The following is a 16,751-nucleotide window of genomic DNA, read 5'->3' on the forward strand; positions in this document are numbered from 1 at the left end:
AATTGGTAAGCTGGATGTCATTAAAAGTAAAAATCTCTACTCTGCAAAAGACACTGTCAAGAGACCAAAAAGATATATGTATAGTAATCATGTTTCTTTTCACTTCTGCACTTATGCATTGGTCAAAATTCTTTATAGAGATCATTTTAACTATGCTTACATTAGTCTCAGCTTAATATTTAGTATATTTTATATTCTTGTTGTCTCAAGGGTAATTTTTCTCTTATACTTATAATACATTATCATTAAAATACAAAATTGGAATTTTATAGATATGATTAAACACAATATTCCATAAATATTTTAAAGTGTGAAAGTGTGATTTTGTTTTCTGTCTGGGTACATAACATTCAAAAAATATTTTTATTGTTTCATGTTGAGAAGTATAGTCATTAACTATGAGCTAATATCTCTTAATATTTTATCAGTATATTTACTTTCTTCTCATAGTATTGCAGGCACCATTGAGATTGTCCAGCACTGAATTTATATTTGCAATCCCATTGCATACTTTGAATCCTAATGACAAGGTCACAGAAACCCAGGTATGTATACAAAGTTTGAGGCAGGTTACAACTTTTCTTTCTTTTTATTATGGTCTTTAGTTTATTGAGTTGATTATTCTGAAGCATTTGTTGTAAGAACACTTCATTTTTAGAAAACTTACGTACCTATATGTCGTTTTTCTCAGAAGTCATTTGAAAGTGTACAAATACATATAAAGGCATTTTTATATGCATATATTTAACAAGACTATTCAAAATATTTACTTTTTAAAGAATCTTTTTTTTTTAAAGTTTTTATTTATTTATTTTGAGAGAGACAGAGACAGTGTGAGTTGGGAAGTGTAGAGAGAGGGAGAAAGAAGCCCAGGCAGGTTCCATGCTCAGCACAGAGCCCCAAACCATGAGATCTCGACCTGAACAGAAACCGACAGGAGGATGCTTAACTGACAGAACCACCAAGGTGCCCCCACCGGATATTTTAAATAGAACTAAATCATCTGTCTCTCCTTTTATAAATGGAAGGAATGATTAAATTAATGTGAAATATGTTCCATATGGGTAAGGAAATGTGATGAAAGGTAATAATAAAAATGGAAAAGTCCAGGTATATAATAAGTGACTTCTATGAGAGTATACTCTTTTTTCTTACTAGATATCTCTCCATCTCTCCTAATTATGAATCCATCTAGAAAGAAAATAGAATGACGTGCATAAGAAGGACTCTCATGCATACATATACAGAAATTTGTATTTGTAGTGCTCCTTTATCATCTTATATAATGCTTTTACTGCAATTGATTTTGAACGTCTATAGCTTTGAGGGAAAATTATATGGAGAAAATATTTAACATTTCATGTGTCAATAGCAGAGTGCTATATGAAATTATAGTTAGAGAATAATAAAGGATCTCTTCTGAAATTAAAATGTGACTGTTTCAAGTATAAAAAATATCAGTAAGATGTCTATCTGTAATATAACTTCACAGATGCAAAAGATTTTGTATGTGGGACTAGAAAGGAAGCTTTAGTGAACTGAATTGGATTGAATTCCAAAGGGAAAGCACTCCCTCTACAAGTGTGATTTTATTTTATATCATTGAAATTTTATTCAGTTGGCTTAATAAAAGGTGACTTAGACAAGAGCCTCTGTCTTGCTTGGCAAAGTAGTCATATTGGCCCCACAAAGAAGGAAATGTGACTAATACATTGCTTGGATTTGCCATGAGTGATATTTACATAGTCATAATAAAATATATAATACAGAGAAGTCTTCATATGTTTGTGGGGCAGAATTCAAATATGATCACATTTAGTGTATTACATGTAAAATGACAAGTGTGTGACAGGTACAATATGTATGTTAAGGTTAAATTGACAGAAGGGTTGGGAATGGTAGAAGAAAGGAGTGAAACTCATTTTACTCAGTGGGCAATTAAAGGGAATTGTCTAAAGTTGACAGAAGAATTAGAGATATAAATATATTACTTAAAGTTACCAGGTGACTCATGGGAGAATTAAAATAATTTAAACATCCACAATTGGGAGGTGGAATAGGGAGCAGAGATCGTATCTATGAGCTAAATTCTCATCTTTACTAGTGGACACTCAAGAGACCATATCTGGGTCTGGTAAATCATGACATAGCCATGTGATAGAGTAATGGCCCCCAAAGTTATCCAGTTCCAGTCCTTAGAGTTTGTGGGCACCCTGCCTTCTATTGCAGAAGATACTTTGCTGATGTGTAATGTGATTGACATTAAAGACCCTGAGCAAGGGAGATTATCCTAGATCATCTAGGTGGTCCCGGTTGAATCACGTGAGTGGTTAAAACCAGAGAAGCTTTCCTGAGGATGCTCAGAAGAAAATGTGATGACAGAGAAAGGTAGAGAGATGTGCTGTTGCTGGATGTGAAGATAGTGGAAGGAGGCCACCAGCCAACGAATGTGTTTGCCTTCTAGAAACTGGGAAGGGCAAGCAAATAGCCTTCCCTTAGAGCCCTCCAGAAAGGATCACGGTTCCTTCACCTTGATTTTAGTCCAGTGATACACCTGTTGAACTTCTAACCTACAAGACTGTAATTTAATTACAGTGGCTTTAAACTACTCACTTTGTGGTCATTTGTTATGGCAGCAATGAAAAAAAAAAGTCAAATAAGCCATATCAACATCATGTTTAGAATAAGGCTATAACTATCAGAGAAAATCCAAATTAGAATGAGCTAAAGTTGGTTGCTTCAAGGAAGCAGAGCTGTTGATAAGAAGGAGTTGAGTGGGACAGCTGGTTTTTATAAGCATTTTAAAATTATTTGTGTAAGCTACTTACATGTGTCATTTTGGTAAACTTAATTTAAAAACTAACAGTGCTATACATACTAAACAATGTTTCTTTATAGATGACTCTATCAGTTCTATTCTTGGGATAGGGTTGGAAAATGGATAGAATTTTAGAGATCTGCTATTTACTCATTTCAGAATGAGAAAAATGAGGCATTCAAATGACTAATATAATTTCATGCCCACCTTCTGTTTTAAAAGATGTTTCTTTCTTTATAAGATGCGAATTTTAGAACTAAATAGATACTAAAGTACTGAGAGACATTGGGAAGAAAATTGCCTATTTTTTTTTTATCCTAAATATTTTAAATCAATCATACTCTAGAAAGAAAAGAAGTATGTTATATTGTTGTGGTGCCAATTGCATGGATCATTGTATACTTTTCAAATTTTGAAGTTAAAAAATATACCTAGTTGAAAGTTTTACTTTAATAGTATGTTGCACAAGTCATGCACATAGCTCCCAGATTTACCAGAACCTTCCAAAGAAAGTGCAGAGATGATGTATACTCTTCACACAACTTGCTCTAATTTTAACACCTTGTACAATCACACAATATTTTTCACAACTAAGAAATTAACACTCGTACAAACTTGTTAATTAGATAACAGACTCTGGATTTTACCAGTTTCTCACTATTGTCCTTTTAGTTCTCACGGTCCAATCTAGGGTACCATATTGCATTTAGTTTCCTCTGATCTGTGGCAGGCTCTCAGTCTTGCTGATTTTTTATGACCTTGTCAATTTTAAAGAACACTTATTTGGTATTTTTTCAGGATATTTAAAAATTTTGGTTTGTCTGATTCTTTCCATGTGTCTCGACTACATTCTTATTTTTCATGGGTTTCAGGAAAGAGTGTAACAGTGGAAATGTCTTCTTTTGTCACATCATGTGAAGGGCGTAGATGATACTGTGTATGGCTTACTACTGGTGATAAATGTCGGGAGAATTGGAAAAAAGTTGGACAAACCAATTTTCTTATTTCACATTTTACGTTTTGGACGTGAGTCATCAATTTCAGCCCTCACTCAGTGGGTTGGTGGTCAAGCTCCACCTTTTAGATGCGGTTATTTACATATATTGGAATTTTTCTGTAAGAAATATTATACCCTCCCCCCTTTTATTTATTTATTTTATTGCTTAATTTATCAATGTGACCTCACAAGTATTTACTTTATACTTTCAGTTATAACCAATATCACATTATTTTGTTATTAAAATTGCTCCAGCTCTGGCCATTAGGAATTCTTTTAGATTTGTCCTTTGACATACTTCCATCATGGTGATTTCTAAGGATTCTCTTACTTTCTGGCACTACAAAATGGCTTAGGCATATCTATTATTTTGCTCATTCCAGCTCTAGAATCAACATTTTCTTCAAGAAACCCCAATATCATTTATGGAAGAATGGTATTTAGAAGTCAAGATCAGTACACGAGGTGTGCTAGCTGCTACTGGGATGTCACATGTTCTAAACCTCTTTGGCGAATAGAATAGGGAAACATTTTTGCGTATAGTAGTTAATACACACATATATAATTTGTCTATCATTCATTTTTTAAAAATTGGATTTCAATGTTTATTATTTTGAGAGAGAGAGAAACAGAACACAAGTTGAGGAGGAGCAAAGAGAGAGAGGGAGACACAGAATTGGAAGCAGGCTCCAGGCTCTGAGCTGTTAGCACAGAGCCCGACGTGGGGCTCGAACCCACGGACTGTGAGATCATGTCCTGAGCCAAAGTGGTTTGCTCAACCGACTGAGCCACCCAGGCGCCCCAGTCTATCTATCATTCATTCTATCTCTATCATCCATCTATCTATCTATCTAGTTATTTATTTAAACATGAGTTCAAACTGATATCTCTGAATCTAATCCAGTACCACAAGGTTTATTCCAATCTTTCTTCCTTGCTCATTTTTAACTCCTTTCTCTGACCATGAAAGAAGTCTGGCTTTCTTATTTATATTTTATTTACTTATTTTTTTTTTTTACCTATATAAAGTATGGGTAAAACTGTATACATTTACTAGTATACTAGTAAAAAAAACTTTCAAAATTTTTAACCTGTATCTAGAATTGCTAACATATTTGCCAACTAGAGTACAGTCTTAATAAAGAGTAACTTTTTGTCTTTAGCTCTGTAGTTCCCAGTCAAAGCACAGTTTTGCAGTTATTTCGGCCATTTCTCCTCGGCCTAACTTCAGTGAGATTATTTCATACATTTCTAATATAGTTTGTTGTAAACTACAGTGCATCCTGGGGTTTCTGGTATATTGGTTGGTTGTTTTGAAGTTATGTACATTTAAGTTCACTCTTAGTAGTATACAGTTCTATGGGTTTTGAAAAATATGTTGAGTAATTTATTTACCACTTCAGTACATGACAGAACAGTTTTACTGCACTCAAAATCCTCAGTGTAACCCCTTTGCAGTCAATTCCTCCTCTTTCCACCAACACTTGGCAACCGCTGGTTCTTTTTTTCCATCCAAATAATTTTGCATTTCCAGAATGACAGGTAATTTAATTAAATAAACTGTAGCCATTTGGGTCTGGCATCTTTCACTTAGCAAAATATATTTAATATTTTTTATGTTTTTTGTAAATTAATAGTTTATTTTATCACTGAATTTTATTTAATTATATGGAATGTTTATGCATTCATTATTTGAAGAAAATCTTGGTTGTTTTTTCCCCCATTGCTTAGCAATGAACAAAGCTGTTATAAACATTAACATACAGATTTTCATGTGAACATAAATTTTCACTTAAGTAAATACTTAGGAGTGGGATTACTGGGTCATATGGTATTGTATACTTAATGTCATAATAAACTGCCAAACTGTCTTCCTAAGGGACTGTACCATTTTACAGTCTCACAGTTATGAATGAAGGTTGTTACTCTGCATCCTTGCTAACTAGCATAGTTCTTTTGACGTTTTTATTTTACCCTGGTCTCTATCCTTTGTGTATTTTTCATAGTTGTTAATATGCTATGAACATATTTGCATACCCCTTTTATTGCCTAACATCACTTTTAAAACAATCTATCTGTGAATTCCACTTTTAATTGCCTGACTTTGTACATAGGCTCTTCCCCTTGGCATGGTAAAACAAGCTAAATTTTATATTGCATATTAAAATTTTTATAAATGTCTTGTTTATTTTGTGTTTATAAACAGGATCTTGTCTTACATAATATTTCGAAACAAGATGTGAAATGGACATTAGATATTAGTAATACTGGCAAACTTTTCAAAGATGGCACATTCAGGATCAGTGTGCTGAGTGGGGTTCTGCAGTCACATGCAGAATTTAACGTTTCCATAAGTTTCTGTCCAAGTAAGTACTTTTTGCCTGTATTTGTTATTGATGTTTCAATTTACCTCTCATATATTATTTATTTTTATCATGTACACAACAGTTTAAGTTATTTTTTTATGTGTTCTTGAAACAGCTTTAAGTTTCTTACTAGAATTCTTTCATAACCAGCCTCTAATATGGCCTCCAACGATCCTCACCTCTTGGTATTCATGGCCTTGTATAGTCCCCTCCCACATCAGTCAGTCCCAATAGGACTGATATATCACCCAGAGGATATTATGAATGTGATAGTGTGTGATTTCCAAGGTTAGGTCAGAAAAGTCATGGCCATGTCTAGCTTGCATGCTTGGATTGTCTGCTTTGGGGGAAGCTGGCCAGCATGTCTATCTCTTTGCTCACTTCTTTACTGGTGTTTTTTATTACAAGTTTATTGTACGTTTTTATAATTGGTGTCACAAATTTTCTGTCATTATAAACCTTTTACAGAAATTCTTGGCAGTTCTTACACAGTTACTTTTCCAAATGAACTATAGACTATTTTCTTCCTGCTTTTAGAAAAAGACATGTAATTGAGTTTTTCCCTTCAGAAAAGAGCATGTTCTTCTAGTAATTATAGTTTATTAAAAAAATTTTTTTATGTTTTTTATTTATTTTTGAGAGACAGAGAGAGAGACAGTGTGAGCAGGGGAGGGTCAGAGAGAGAGGGAGACACAGAATCTAAAGCAGGCTCCAGGCTCTGAGCTAGCTGTCAGTACAGAGCGTGATGCGGGCCTCGAACCCACGAACCGTGTGATCGTGACCTGAGCCAAAGCCGGCCGCTTAACTGACTGAGCCACCCAGGTGCCCCTAATTATAGTTTATTTTATTGGCATCATTATTAGGAATGAGTTTTTAAATTAATCTTTTTAATTTGCTATCACTATATAAAAATATATTTATAGTTTATCCAGCACCTAACTCCTATACTGACCTTCTCTGGTTAGATCTTGAAGTTTTTCAGAGATTATTCTGCATTGTTTTCTAAGTAAATAGTTTTATAATCTAAAATCATAGTAATCAATGATTTTTTCTCTTCATTAACAATATCTGCTCTTCTACCTTACTCTCCTTCTAAGTCTGTTAATACAATTACATTTATATTATAATCACATTAGAATTGTTATTATAGTCTGTCTGAATCTGCTACTGTGGTGGCAGTTTGTTAAAACTTCTTTGATTTTAGTAGTTTTGCTTTGTATATTTGGATGTTATTAAAAGTTTGTCTTACATATTTTTTATAAATCAGCATATGCATTTAAAGTAATGTTCTTTTTTCTACTAAATGCTATTTGCTTGAATGTTGTTTTATGTGCTACCTTGCCAACTTGTCTTTCTTTTGTCAGCCTTTGGTTGATAGATCATTTTATTTTCAGTCTGTCTTTTTAAATTTAAGACCAGTGTTGTAAAACAGGATTTTGCATCTCTTCTTGAGCAAGACTGAAATGTGATTTTTAGGAGGGGAATTTGACTTATTGATATTTTCTGTTATAATATCTATTTGTTCATTTTCAGGCAGTTTCATTTTATATTTCCTTTATATTATTTTTCTTATTTTTCATAAACTTTATGTATTGATCCAATTTTTGTTTTATATGCTATACATCTTATTCTCTTCTATATGTCATCTTTAGACCTTTGAAAACACCTATGTGGACATATATTTTCCTATCAGTTCCCAAGATGGAACAGTCTCAGTGAACTTGCCCACAGACAAAATTATATATGAATTTATTTCTTACTCAAGACTCTGCTGAAATAATTTGGGATTTTATCTGTAGTTAGTGTGTTTTGTAAACATCATTCTGTTCCTCCCCTTGCTTGATCGGTGGAGTCTTCTCCATCTCTAAGGTGTTGGGGTAGCAGGAGGTAAGACTGTAGCAGATCAGAGCGAGTGGGTTGCATGAGGGTGCAGCGTTCTTCAGGATCAAACAGCTGGATGGAGAATGGAATCTTTGGGGAATTGGAGTTGAGTTATAGGGGCCTTTTCAGTTGGAACCAGGATAACACATGGTTGATCTTTTGGTTACCCTCCTTTATTTTCTTCTAGTACAACTTTTATTTTTCCTGGCTCTCATAGTACAGAATACAGCCTTCATAACTTTTCCTTAGTAGTTCTTTCCAAATCAAGGATGCATTTATTTTCTGGTTTTCTCAGTTGTTTTTTACTATTCATTGAAATGGGGAAACCACTGGAATCTTGAAGAAAAAGATGCCTACTATTTTGCCTTACATTGTTACATTTTAAATTAGATACCGTAGAGGTAAAATTCACATTCAGTTGTGATTATTTTCAAAAGTATGGTTTTCTTAATTACAACTTTATTAAAATGTGATTCTTACACCATAAAATATACTTCTTAGAAATGTACAATGTAGTGCTTTTCAGGATAGTCATAGTTGGACAGCCACCACCACAGCCTAATTTTAGAACATACTCATTGTCTGCAAAGGAGACCCTGTACCCATTAGTAGTTACTTCTCATCTCTCCCTCCCCTCAGCCACTGCTGACCACTGTTAGCTGTCTCTAGGAATATGATTACCGTGGATATTTTATATAAATAGAATCCTATAATGCATGTCCCCTTGTGATTGGCTTCTTTCACATTGCATAATAATTTTATGGTTTGTCTATATTATAAGATCAATTAGTACTTAATTCCTTTCTATTATCGATAATTGTATATCACGTGTCTGTTCATAGACATTCGGCCTCTATTCTTTTGATGGACATTTGGACCCTATCTACTCCTATGAATAAAACAGCTATGAACATTCATGTAGAGTCCTGTGAGGACACATGTTTTCATTTATTTGGTTATATATCTTAGAGTGGAATTGTCGAGTCATAGGATAATTTGTTGTTTAACATTTTAAGAAACTGACAAACTGTTTTACAAAGCAACTGTAACAATTAAAAATCTTACCAGCAGTGAGTAGGGGTTCTGTTTCCTCCACATCCTTGCTAACTCTTCTTGTGATCTTTTTTATTATTGCTGTCCTAGTGACTGTGAAGTAATATGCCATTGTAGTTATAATTTGCATTTCCCAAATGACTAATGATGTTGAGTATCTTCTCATGTACTTATTGTCAGTTTGCATATCATCTTTGTAGAAATGTCTGTTCAAATCCTTTGTCAATTTTGAAATTTGGCTGTCGTTTTGAGTTTACGTTGTTCCTTAATATTCTGGATAAAACATTTTATTTCATTCTGAGATTTCTCTTTTCACTTTTGATGATGACAACTAATGCAAAATAGCTTTCAATTTTGATGAAACCTAATTTATCCAATTTTTCTTTTTTTACTTTCGCTTTTCGGTGTCATATCTATGAAAACATCACATAACCTGAGGTCATGGTGATTTATTTTTAGGTTTTCTCCTAAGTCATACAGTTTTGTCTCTTACATTTAGATCTGTGGATTATCTTGAGTTATTTTTTAATATGCTGTAAGGTAGGGCTCATCCTCATTCTTCTGCATGGGCCTATCTGCTTGTCCCAGCACCATTTATTGAAAAAAATATTGTTTCCCCATTGAATTGTTTTGGTTCCTTTGTCCACAATCAATTTGCCATAAACAGAAGTGTTATTTCTGTTACCATGGTCTTAGAGAATGGCTTAAGAAGTTTTATATACATAATATATTAACATGTACATATATATCAATATAAAGATTATTTATATATAGATAGATTTTCTCCATGAAATGTTTAGTAGTTTTCAGCTGTCAGTCTGTTTGGGTTTTGGCTGTTCTATGTGAGAAATTTTTTGATTGCTACTTCAGTTCTGTCACTGAGTCCAAGCTCATTCTCCTCACTGCACAGTAGGCCCGTAAGTGGAGAGGCAAGACGTTAGGGAATGGAAAGCACTTTGTTCGGAAAGCCAGCAAACCAATGAGATGGCAGACTGTTGTCCCAAAAAACCATCTCCCTCAGCATGAAATTGGAATTTCTTTTATGTTAGCAAAAGGGGAAGTGGGAAGGTTGGAGTCAAAAGATAACTGACTTCTGTAGATATCTGAGGAGATAATGTAACTTCTTGGTCCTTAGTTGATCTTTGCATACAGGAATCTCTCTGGTCATGTCATTCCTGTAAATCTTAGGCTTAGCATAGTCATTTCTGTATATACATCCTTATCTCCTCAGGTGAGATAGAGTCAGGTAAAAAGCAGTTTTTGCAGATCTTCACTGTGACATGGCTACATGCAGGGCTCAGCCGAAGGTTCTAAGGTAGAGGTCACAGCAGCAAGGAAAACACAATCATTGTGGAGTCAGACCTGCTGTTTCTTCCTGTTAGAATCCCTTTCAATAAGTCAGTTCACATTTTATTATTTCTTCATGGGTCAGCTTAAGTACTTTTTGTCTTTCTAGGAATCTGCCCATTTCATCTACATTATCTAATTTGCTTAGATACAAATTGTAAACATGCTAATTTGTACAACTGTACATTGTGTTCCTTTATAATTTTTTAATTGAATTTCTGTAAAGTGAGTAGTCATTTTCCCTATCTTATTTGTGACTTCTGTAATTCGAGTATTCTTTTTTTCTTGGTCATTCTTGCCAAAGGCTTTTCAAATTTGATATGCTTTTCAGTGACCAACTTCTGATTTTATTGATCTTCTTAATATTTTCCTTATACTGTATTCAACTGATTTCTGTTCTAATATTTATTATTGTCTCTCTTCTTGCTTTGGTTCTAATTTGCTCTTTTTTTCATTGTTTCTTATGTTGCAGAGTTAACTACTGATATCTTCTTAAGTTTATTTATTTGTTTTGAGAGAGTGGGACCCAGAGAATGGGAAAGGAGCAAAGACAAAGGGAAAGAGAATCCTAAGCAGACTCTGCACTGTTAGTACAGAGTCCACCATGGAGCTCAAACTCACAAACCATGAGATTATGACTTCAGCCAAAATCAAGAGTCAGATGCTTAACCGACTGTGCCACCCAGGTGCCCCTGGACTCAGTCAATTTAAAGGCTTACCTTATACCCTAAAATATGATTTACCCTCAAGAATGTTCCACATGCACTTGATTTTTTTAAAAAGATTTTTAAAATTTTAAGTAATCTCTACACCCAACATGGGTCTCAAACTTACAACCTTGACATCAAGAGTCACGTGCTTTACCAACTAAGCCAGCCAGGCTCCCTCACATCTGCTTGAGAAGTGTATATATTCTGCTCTTGTTGGGTAGAATGTTCCATAGATGTCTTTTAGATCTATTTGGCTTATAGATCAAAATATTTTATTTCTTTAGTGATCTTCTACCTATTTGTCTCATTCCCAATTGAGAGTGGAGTATTAAATTCTCAAAGGATTATTCCTGAAATACCTATTATTTCTATTTTCAGTTTTACTGGATTGTGCCTTGTGTACTTTGTGGCTCCTTAGGTGTATTTATGTTTATAATTGTTTTATCTTTTTCATGGATTGTCTTGTTATCATTTTATAATGTCTTTGTCTCCAGTATTGACTTTTATCTTAACAGTTATTTTGTCTGATATTAGCATAGCCACTGCAGCCCTTTTTAAGTTACTATTTGCATGTATATCATTTCTCCATCCTTTTACTTTCAGTTGACTTGTGTTTCTGAATCCAGAGTGTCTCTTGTAGATGGCATGGATTTGGATCGTTATTAAAATTTTATTTTGCATATCTCAGCCTTCTCATGGGTGTGTTGAGTCATTTTACATTTACTGATTAATTACTGATAAAGTAAGACAAAGATTTACATCTGCCGTTTGCTATTTATTTTCTGTATTTTTGAGAGAGAGAAAGACTGCACAAGTGGGGGAGGATCAGAGAGGAAGAGGGAGACACAGAAACTGAAGCAGGCTCCAAGCTCTGTTCTGACAGCAGTGAGCCCATCCTGGGGCTCAAACACACAAACCCTGAGATCATGACCTGAGCCAAAGTAAAGCACTCAAATGACTGAGCCACCCAGGTGCCCTCTAGTGAATTTTTTATTTCAGTCATTGTATTTTTCGACTCTACAATTTATATATATGTTTACATATATACATATGTATGTATGTGCATTCCTTGAATTTTCTCAGGGACAGTTTCTGTTGACAGCCTTTTTTTGTTTGTATATTGATCATTCATTAGTGACTTGGGATTTTTTTCAGTTATACCCCATGAGATCTTGGCCTTGTTCTTTGGACTGTCCTTAGCATCTGCCATTTTTTTCTAGCAGGCATTGGTAATTGATTATACTTTTCTTCTGTCATTTTCTTATCTTGTAATCTGACTGGTATAAGCCTCTCATTCCAAGCCATGGTCAGGGCCTTTATGTCCCATTAGTTTTCTTTGCCTTGTAGATGCATCCTTTGCTATCAGTATCACCTGAAGTGGGATAGTTACACTTTATCTCTACTTCGGTTGGACTGGTTATACTGGCCACCAAGCAGTGCTGCCTTATATTCTCAAGGCTTTCAAGAGTTTTAAGTGGGTGGTTTTTACTTTTCACTCCCTCTCATCGCTTTCTTGGACCGGCACCGGGACAGAGGCTGGGGCTGTGGTGGAACAGGTGACCTGTACTGATCTCTCAGTAAATCTCCAGTCCCGTCTGAATCCAAACCATCGTTCTTGAATCTAATTTGTGTGGGTAGACTCTCTCTTTCCTTAGAGAAGATTGTTCTCAGTTCTCATGTAAATAGCCTCACTGTTTCGCAACCCACAGGGCATATAAGTTAGAAAATTCTCAACAGGAGACTCCCTGCTGCATAAAAATATAGAATTTTTCTGGTAATGAGCTTTAGGAAGGGAAAGTATTGACAACTAGCTTCTTTAAGCAGATGGAAGCAAAGGAACAGCAGGAAGATGCTTGAAAAGGCAGCTATGAAGATTCCCCCCCCCCTTATTTTTTGAGGAGGCCTATACCGGTATTTGTCTTTAATTTAAAGCATCTGCTTCATTACCGTTATAGTTTATATGCCAGAATGAAATAAGCACACCAAATGCCATTTCTTTTTAAAACGGTGTTATAGAAACTTACCTGTTATTCTTCTTAATTATTCTTGTTTCTGAAGCAACATTAGGATCGTGGTCTCTGGCATATGCTGTTTGAGCCCTTCCAGACTCCCAGATTGGGTTTTCCCACCTGTGTCTCAGTTGTGGGGATTGGTCCTCACAGGTTGTGTCTGTCCCCTCCTCTAGAAGGTTGCCGTTGGGTGAAGGAAGGTGCTACATCGCAGAGATGCCTGTGAGGGTAATCGTCACCACTGCCACCACCTCAGGTGGCTCCGCTAACTTTCCCTCAGGTGGGGCAACCTCTCAGGTGGAATTCACATCGCATAGCTGCCTATGGGATTGATTTGAATGTGGATTAGACGCCAACAACTTTTCTTAGCTTCCAACCCTTCTCTGTTTTGCTTCCCCCTTTACCTCCAAGTCCTCCTGAGAACACGCATGCCCTCAGTAAATCACTTGTGTCAGAACCCTTGGGACAAAACTGGTTTACACATCTAAATAAATGTGGCAGTGTAAATAAAATACCAGCAACTAGCTCTGTTATCAACAATAATGTCAGGAGAAGAACAACTTGTAGCTTTTAAGCCTTTTAGATTCATTCAGCTATGCGTTCTCTCAGTAATATTCTCTTAGCACTGTGTTGCCGTAACTCAGTGTCCTGATACATCTATTAGCATGGCATTTTATTTTTCTGTTTTTTCAGCATGGCATTTTATAATCAATTTAACTTTGTGTGCGAGAAACAGTACATAGGGTACTGTGATTAATAGGTTTTGAAAATGTTTCATCTTTTATTATCTCTATTTGGAATTCTGAAAATATGATAGAAAACATCACATTATTTCCCCCAGTCTGAAGTTTATTCTGTAAAAGTAATCAGGTAACATGATGTATTTCTGTGTATTTCCTCTCAGTTTTTTACTATGTCTGGTCCTGGAAGAAATCGCAGAAAAGCCAGTGCAGCTAAAGTCCCATCTGTATTTTTGTATAGAGCTTTTCTTTTATGTCTCTCTATCAACATTTTTATCCAAATGAAATGAAATAGATGGTCTAGAAGGAAATAAGAAACATTTCCCTTTGACTTTTCCTTTGGTATGGGGCTATGCCTAAGCAGTCAAATCTATGAGTTGCCTTCTTAGGAGTTCAACCTGACTCTTAAGACAAAATTAAACAGGCCTGTAACACATTTATATAACTTACATCTGATATGAATGAGAAGGCCCACTTGAGCTTAGAAAAGTGTTATTGAATCCCTAGTAGTCTTAGGTCATACAGGGAACCCCCTTCTCCATGACCCCCAAAACATTTAACAGGTGTGGAACCCAGAAATTATCTCAACACATCCCATTCAGAATTCACAATTTGGCAAGTCTTAAAACCTTGCCTAATTCTGGAAGTAATGGACTTGATTTTCTTTTTCCCCAAAATAATTTTAACAATGTCAGATTCATGAAATGAAAACATCATTTCTCTATAGATTTATAGTGTTTTAAATACATAAATTCTATTATAATTTATTTTCTCAACTGAACATATAGTCTGTCCTCTTTTCACATAGTCTTTCCTGTGTGCATTTGTCGGTAAGAAGTCACGAATTCACTTCCCTTTCCAGTTGCCTCTCACTTCCCAAGTATCTCGGACTATATGAACAAGAAAAGACTTCTCTGTCCAAGTAAAGACACCCAGTATAGAGAGATCTAGTTGAGTCTGATCAGTTCAATGATTCCGTTGCTTTTGTGTATGGTTCATAATGTCACTTTTGTGTGTTCCTTATTTTTATTTTTTATTTTTGAGAGACAGTGTGAGCGGGGGAGGGTCAGAGAGAGAGACACACACACACAGAATCTGAAGATAAGCTCTAGGCTCTGAGCTAGCTGTCAGCACAGAACCTGACGCAGGGCTTGAACCCACAAACCGTGAGATCATGACCTGAGCCGAAGTTAGACACTCAACTGACTCAGCCACCCAGGTGCCCCACAACGTCCCTTTTGAACATGCTTCTCCCTGAGCACTCATCGTGTGCTTTGGTGATACTCTTGATGGCTCTGATCCTGTTTTTTAATTCTAACATATTACCTTGAGTTCATACTCAGCAAATCACATCTTTCTCTCTGTGAGACACTGTGTTTGGGCCCTTGGGTCTAAAAGGGTACTGGCAGCTTGCTGGGAGGGACGCTTGTGTGGGACGCGCCTACAGCCCCAGATGCTGAGCCCTTTTCTCCAACACAAACTGGCTTTCTTCATAGTGAGTTAGCACATGGGAAGTTCCTTTCTTTTCCTACAAGGTGAAATTGGCCAGTCATCCCTGGCACCCTTCCATAAACTTAAAAATCTGGGAGGGGCAACATTCCTCTCTTCTCGGCATACCCATTTCTCAGTACGAGTCCCTTGAGATCCTTATGGCAACTGTCTGACCTCATCTTTATACTGCATATACTAAAGGGATTGGCAGCTTCTGTTAAGGCATAGAAAACAATCCAAAAAAAGATGTCTTGTTGCACTGTTTCCTCCAGGTTTATGTATTTTCCAATAATAATGAATATCTGCTTTAAGGAAGCCTTCTCTATTTCTAGACATAGTGCACTTTAATATATTTTTAATGTTGTTATTTATCTATCTATCTATTTATTTACTGAGCGAGAGTGACATTGAGAGACTGCGAGCAGGGGAGGGGCAGACAGCGAGAGGGAGACACAGATTCTGAAGCAGGCTCCAGGCTCTGAGCTGTCAGCACAGAGCTCAATGTGGGGCTTGAACTCATGAACTGCCAGATCATGACCTGAGCTGAAGTTGGGCGCTCAACCGACTGAGCCATCCAGGCGACCCTAAAATATTTTTAATTCAATGACAATTCATTACGTGTTTAAAGTTCCTTGGCAGAATAATTCCAATTTCTGAGTAATCTATTCTTCACTGAGTTGGACCTTCATAGTACATTTAAATATTTGGTAAGATTTAAACTATGTAAGTTTTTTTGTGTATGTAAACAAATCTAAGATACTTTTAAAAAATTATTTTTTTTAGATCATCCTGGAAAATACACAGCTGATATTCCCATTCGTGTAGATGAGAATCCAGTTTGCTATCGAATGTTGTGTTTGGTTGGAGAAGTAAAATCGCCCACATTATCGTTTGACCCTCCATTTATATTTTTCACTCCTGTTCCTCTGGATGTAGCAACTAAGGTGGATGTCAACATTTTACCTCAAAACTATTTCAGGTAAATGCTTACTGTGAATTTCCCACAGTTTCTTTATGTGCTTTTTTGTTTGTGTCTGTGTTGTATGAGTCCTGAGCAGTGTCTGACTTGTTTCTGTAGTTGGAACAAGCTGTTAAAATGTTTCACAGTTTATTTAAATTAAAAATTTTAAGCAGCTCACTTCATTACCTCATGATTAGTCATTTGATTTTCTTGTAAAAATTTTTGATATGTTTCTCTTCATGATATGAGAAGCAAGTTTTCTATGGCTATGTGACATATTACCACAAACTGAGTGCCTTAAAACATGAATTTGTTGTTCTTTGGGTCAAGAGTCCTCTGGACTAGTTAAGCTGCGTCCATTGCTGACGGTCTCAGTAG

The 16,751-nt window shown here is 35.6% G+C and overlaps 1 protein-coding gene across 1 annotated transcript in view; it reads left to right on the forward strand.

Moving 5' to 3' along the window:
* The window catches only part of CFAP47 (cilia and flagella associated protein 47), a 493,477-nt gene that overhangs the window by 103,745 nt on the left and 372,981 nt on the right, over positions 1–16,751 (forward strand). The window contains exons 23-25 of the mRNA XM_029929640.1: positions 451–545; positions 6,022–6,181; positions 16,196–16,391. Coding sequence (XP_029785500.1) covers positions 451–545; positions 6,022–6,181; positions 16,196–16,391 — 451 coding nt within the window. The remainder of the gene's footprint in view (positions 1–450; positions 546–6,021; positions 6,182–16,195; positions 16,392–16,751) is intronic.

This window comes from Suricata suricatta, chromosome X (assembly GCF_006229205.1).
Source record: "Suricata suricatta isolate VVHF042 chromosome X, meerkat_22Aug2017_6uvM2_HiC, whole genome shotgun sequence".
NCBI lineage: Eukaryota > Metazoa > Chordata > Mammalia > Carnivora > Herpestidae > Suricata > Suricata suricatta.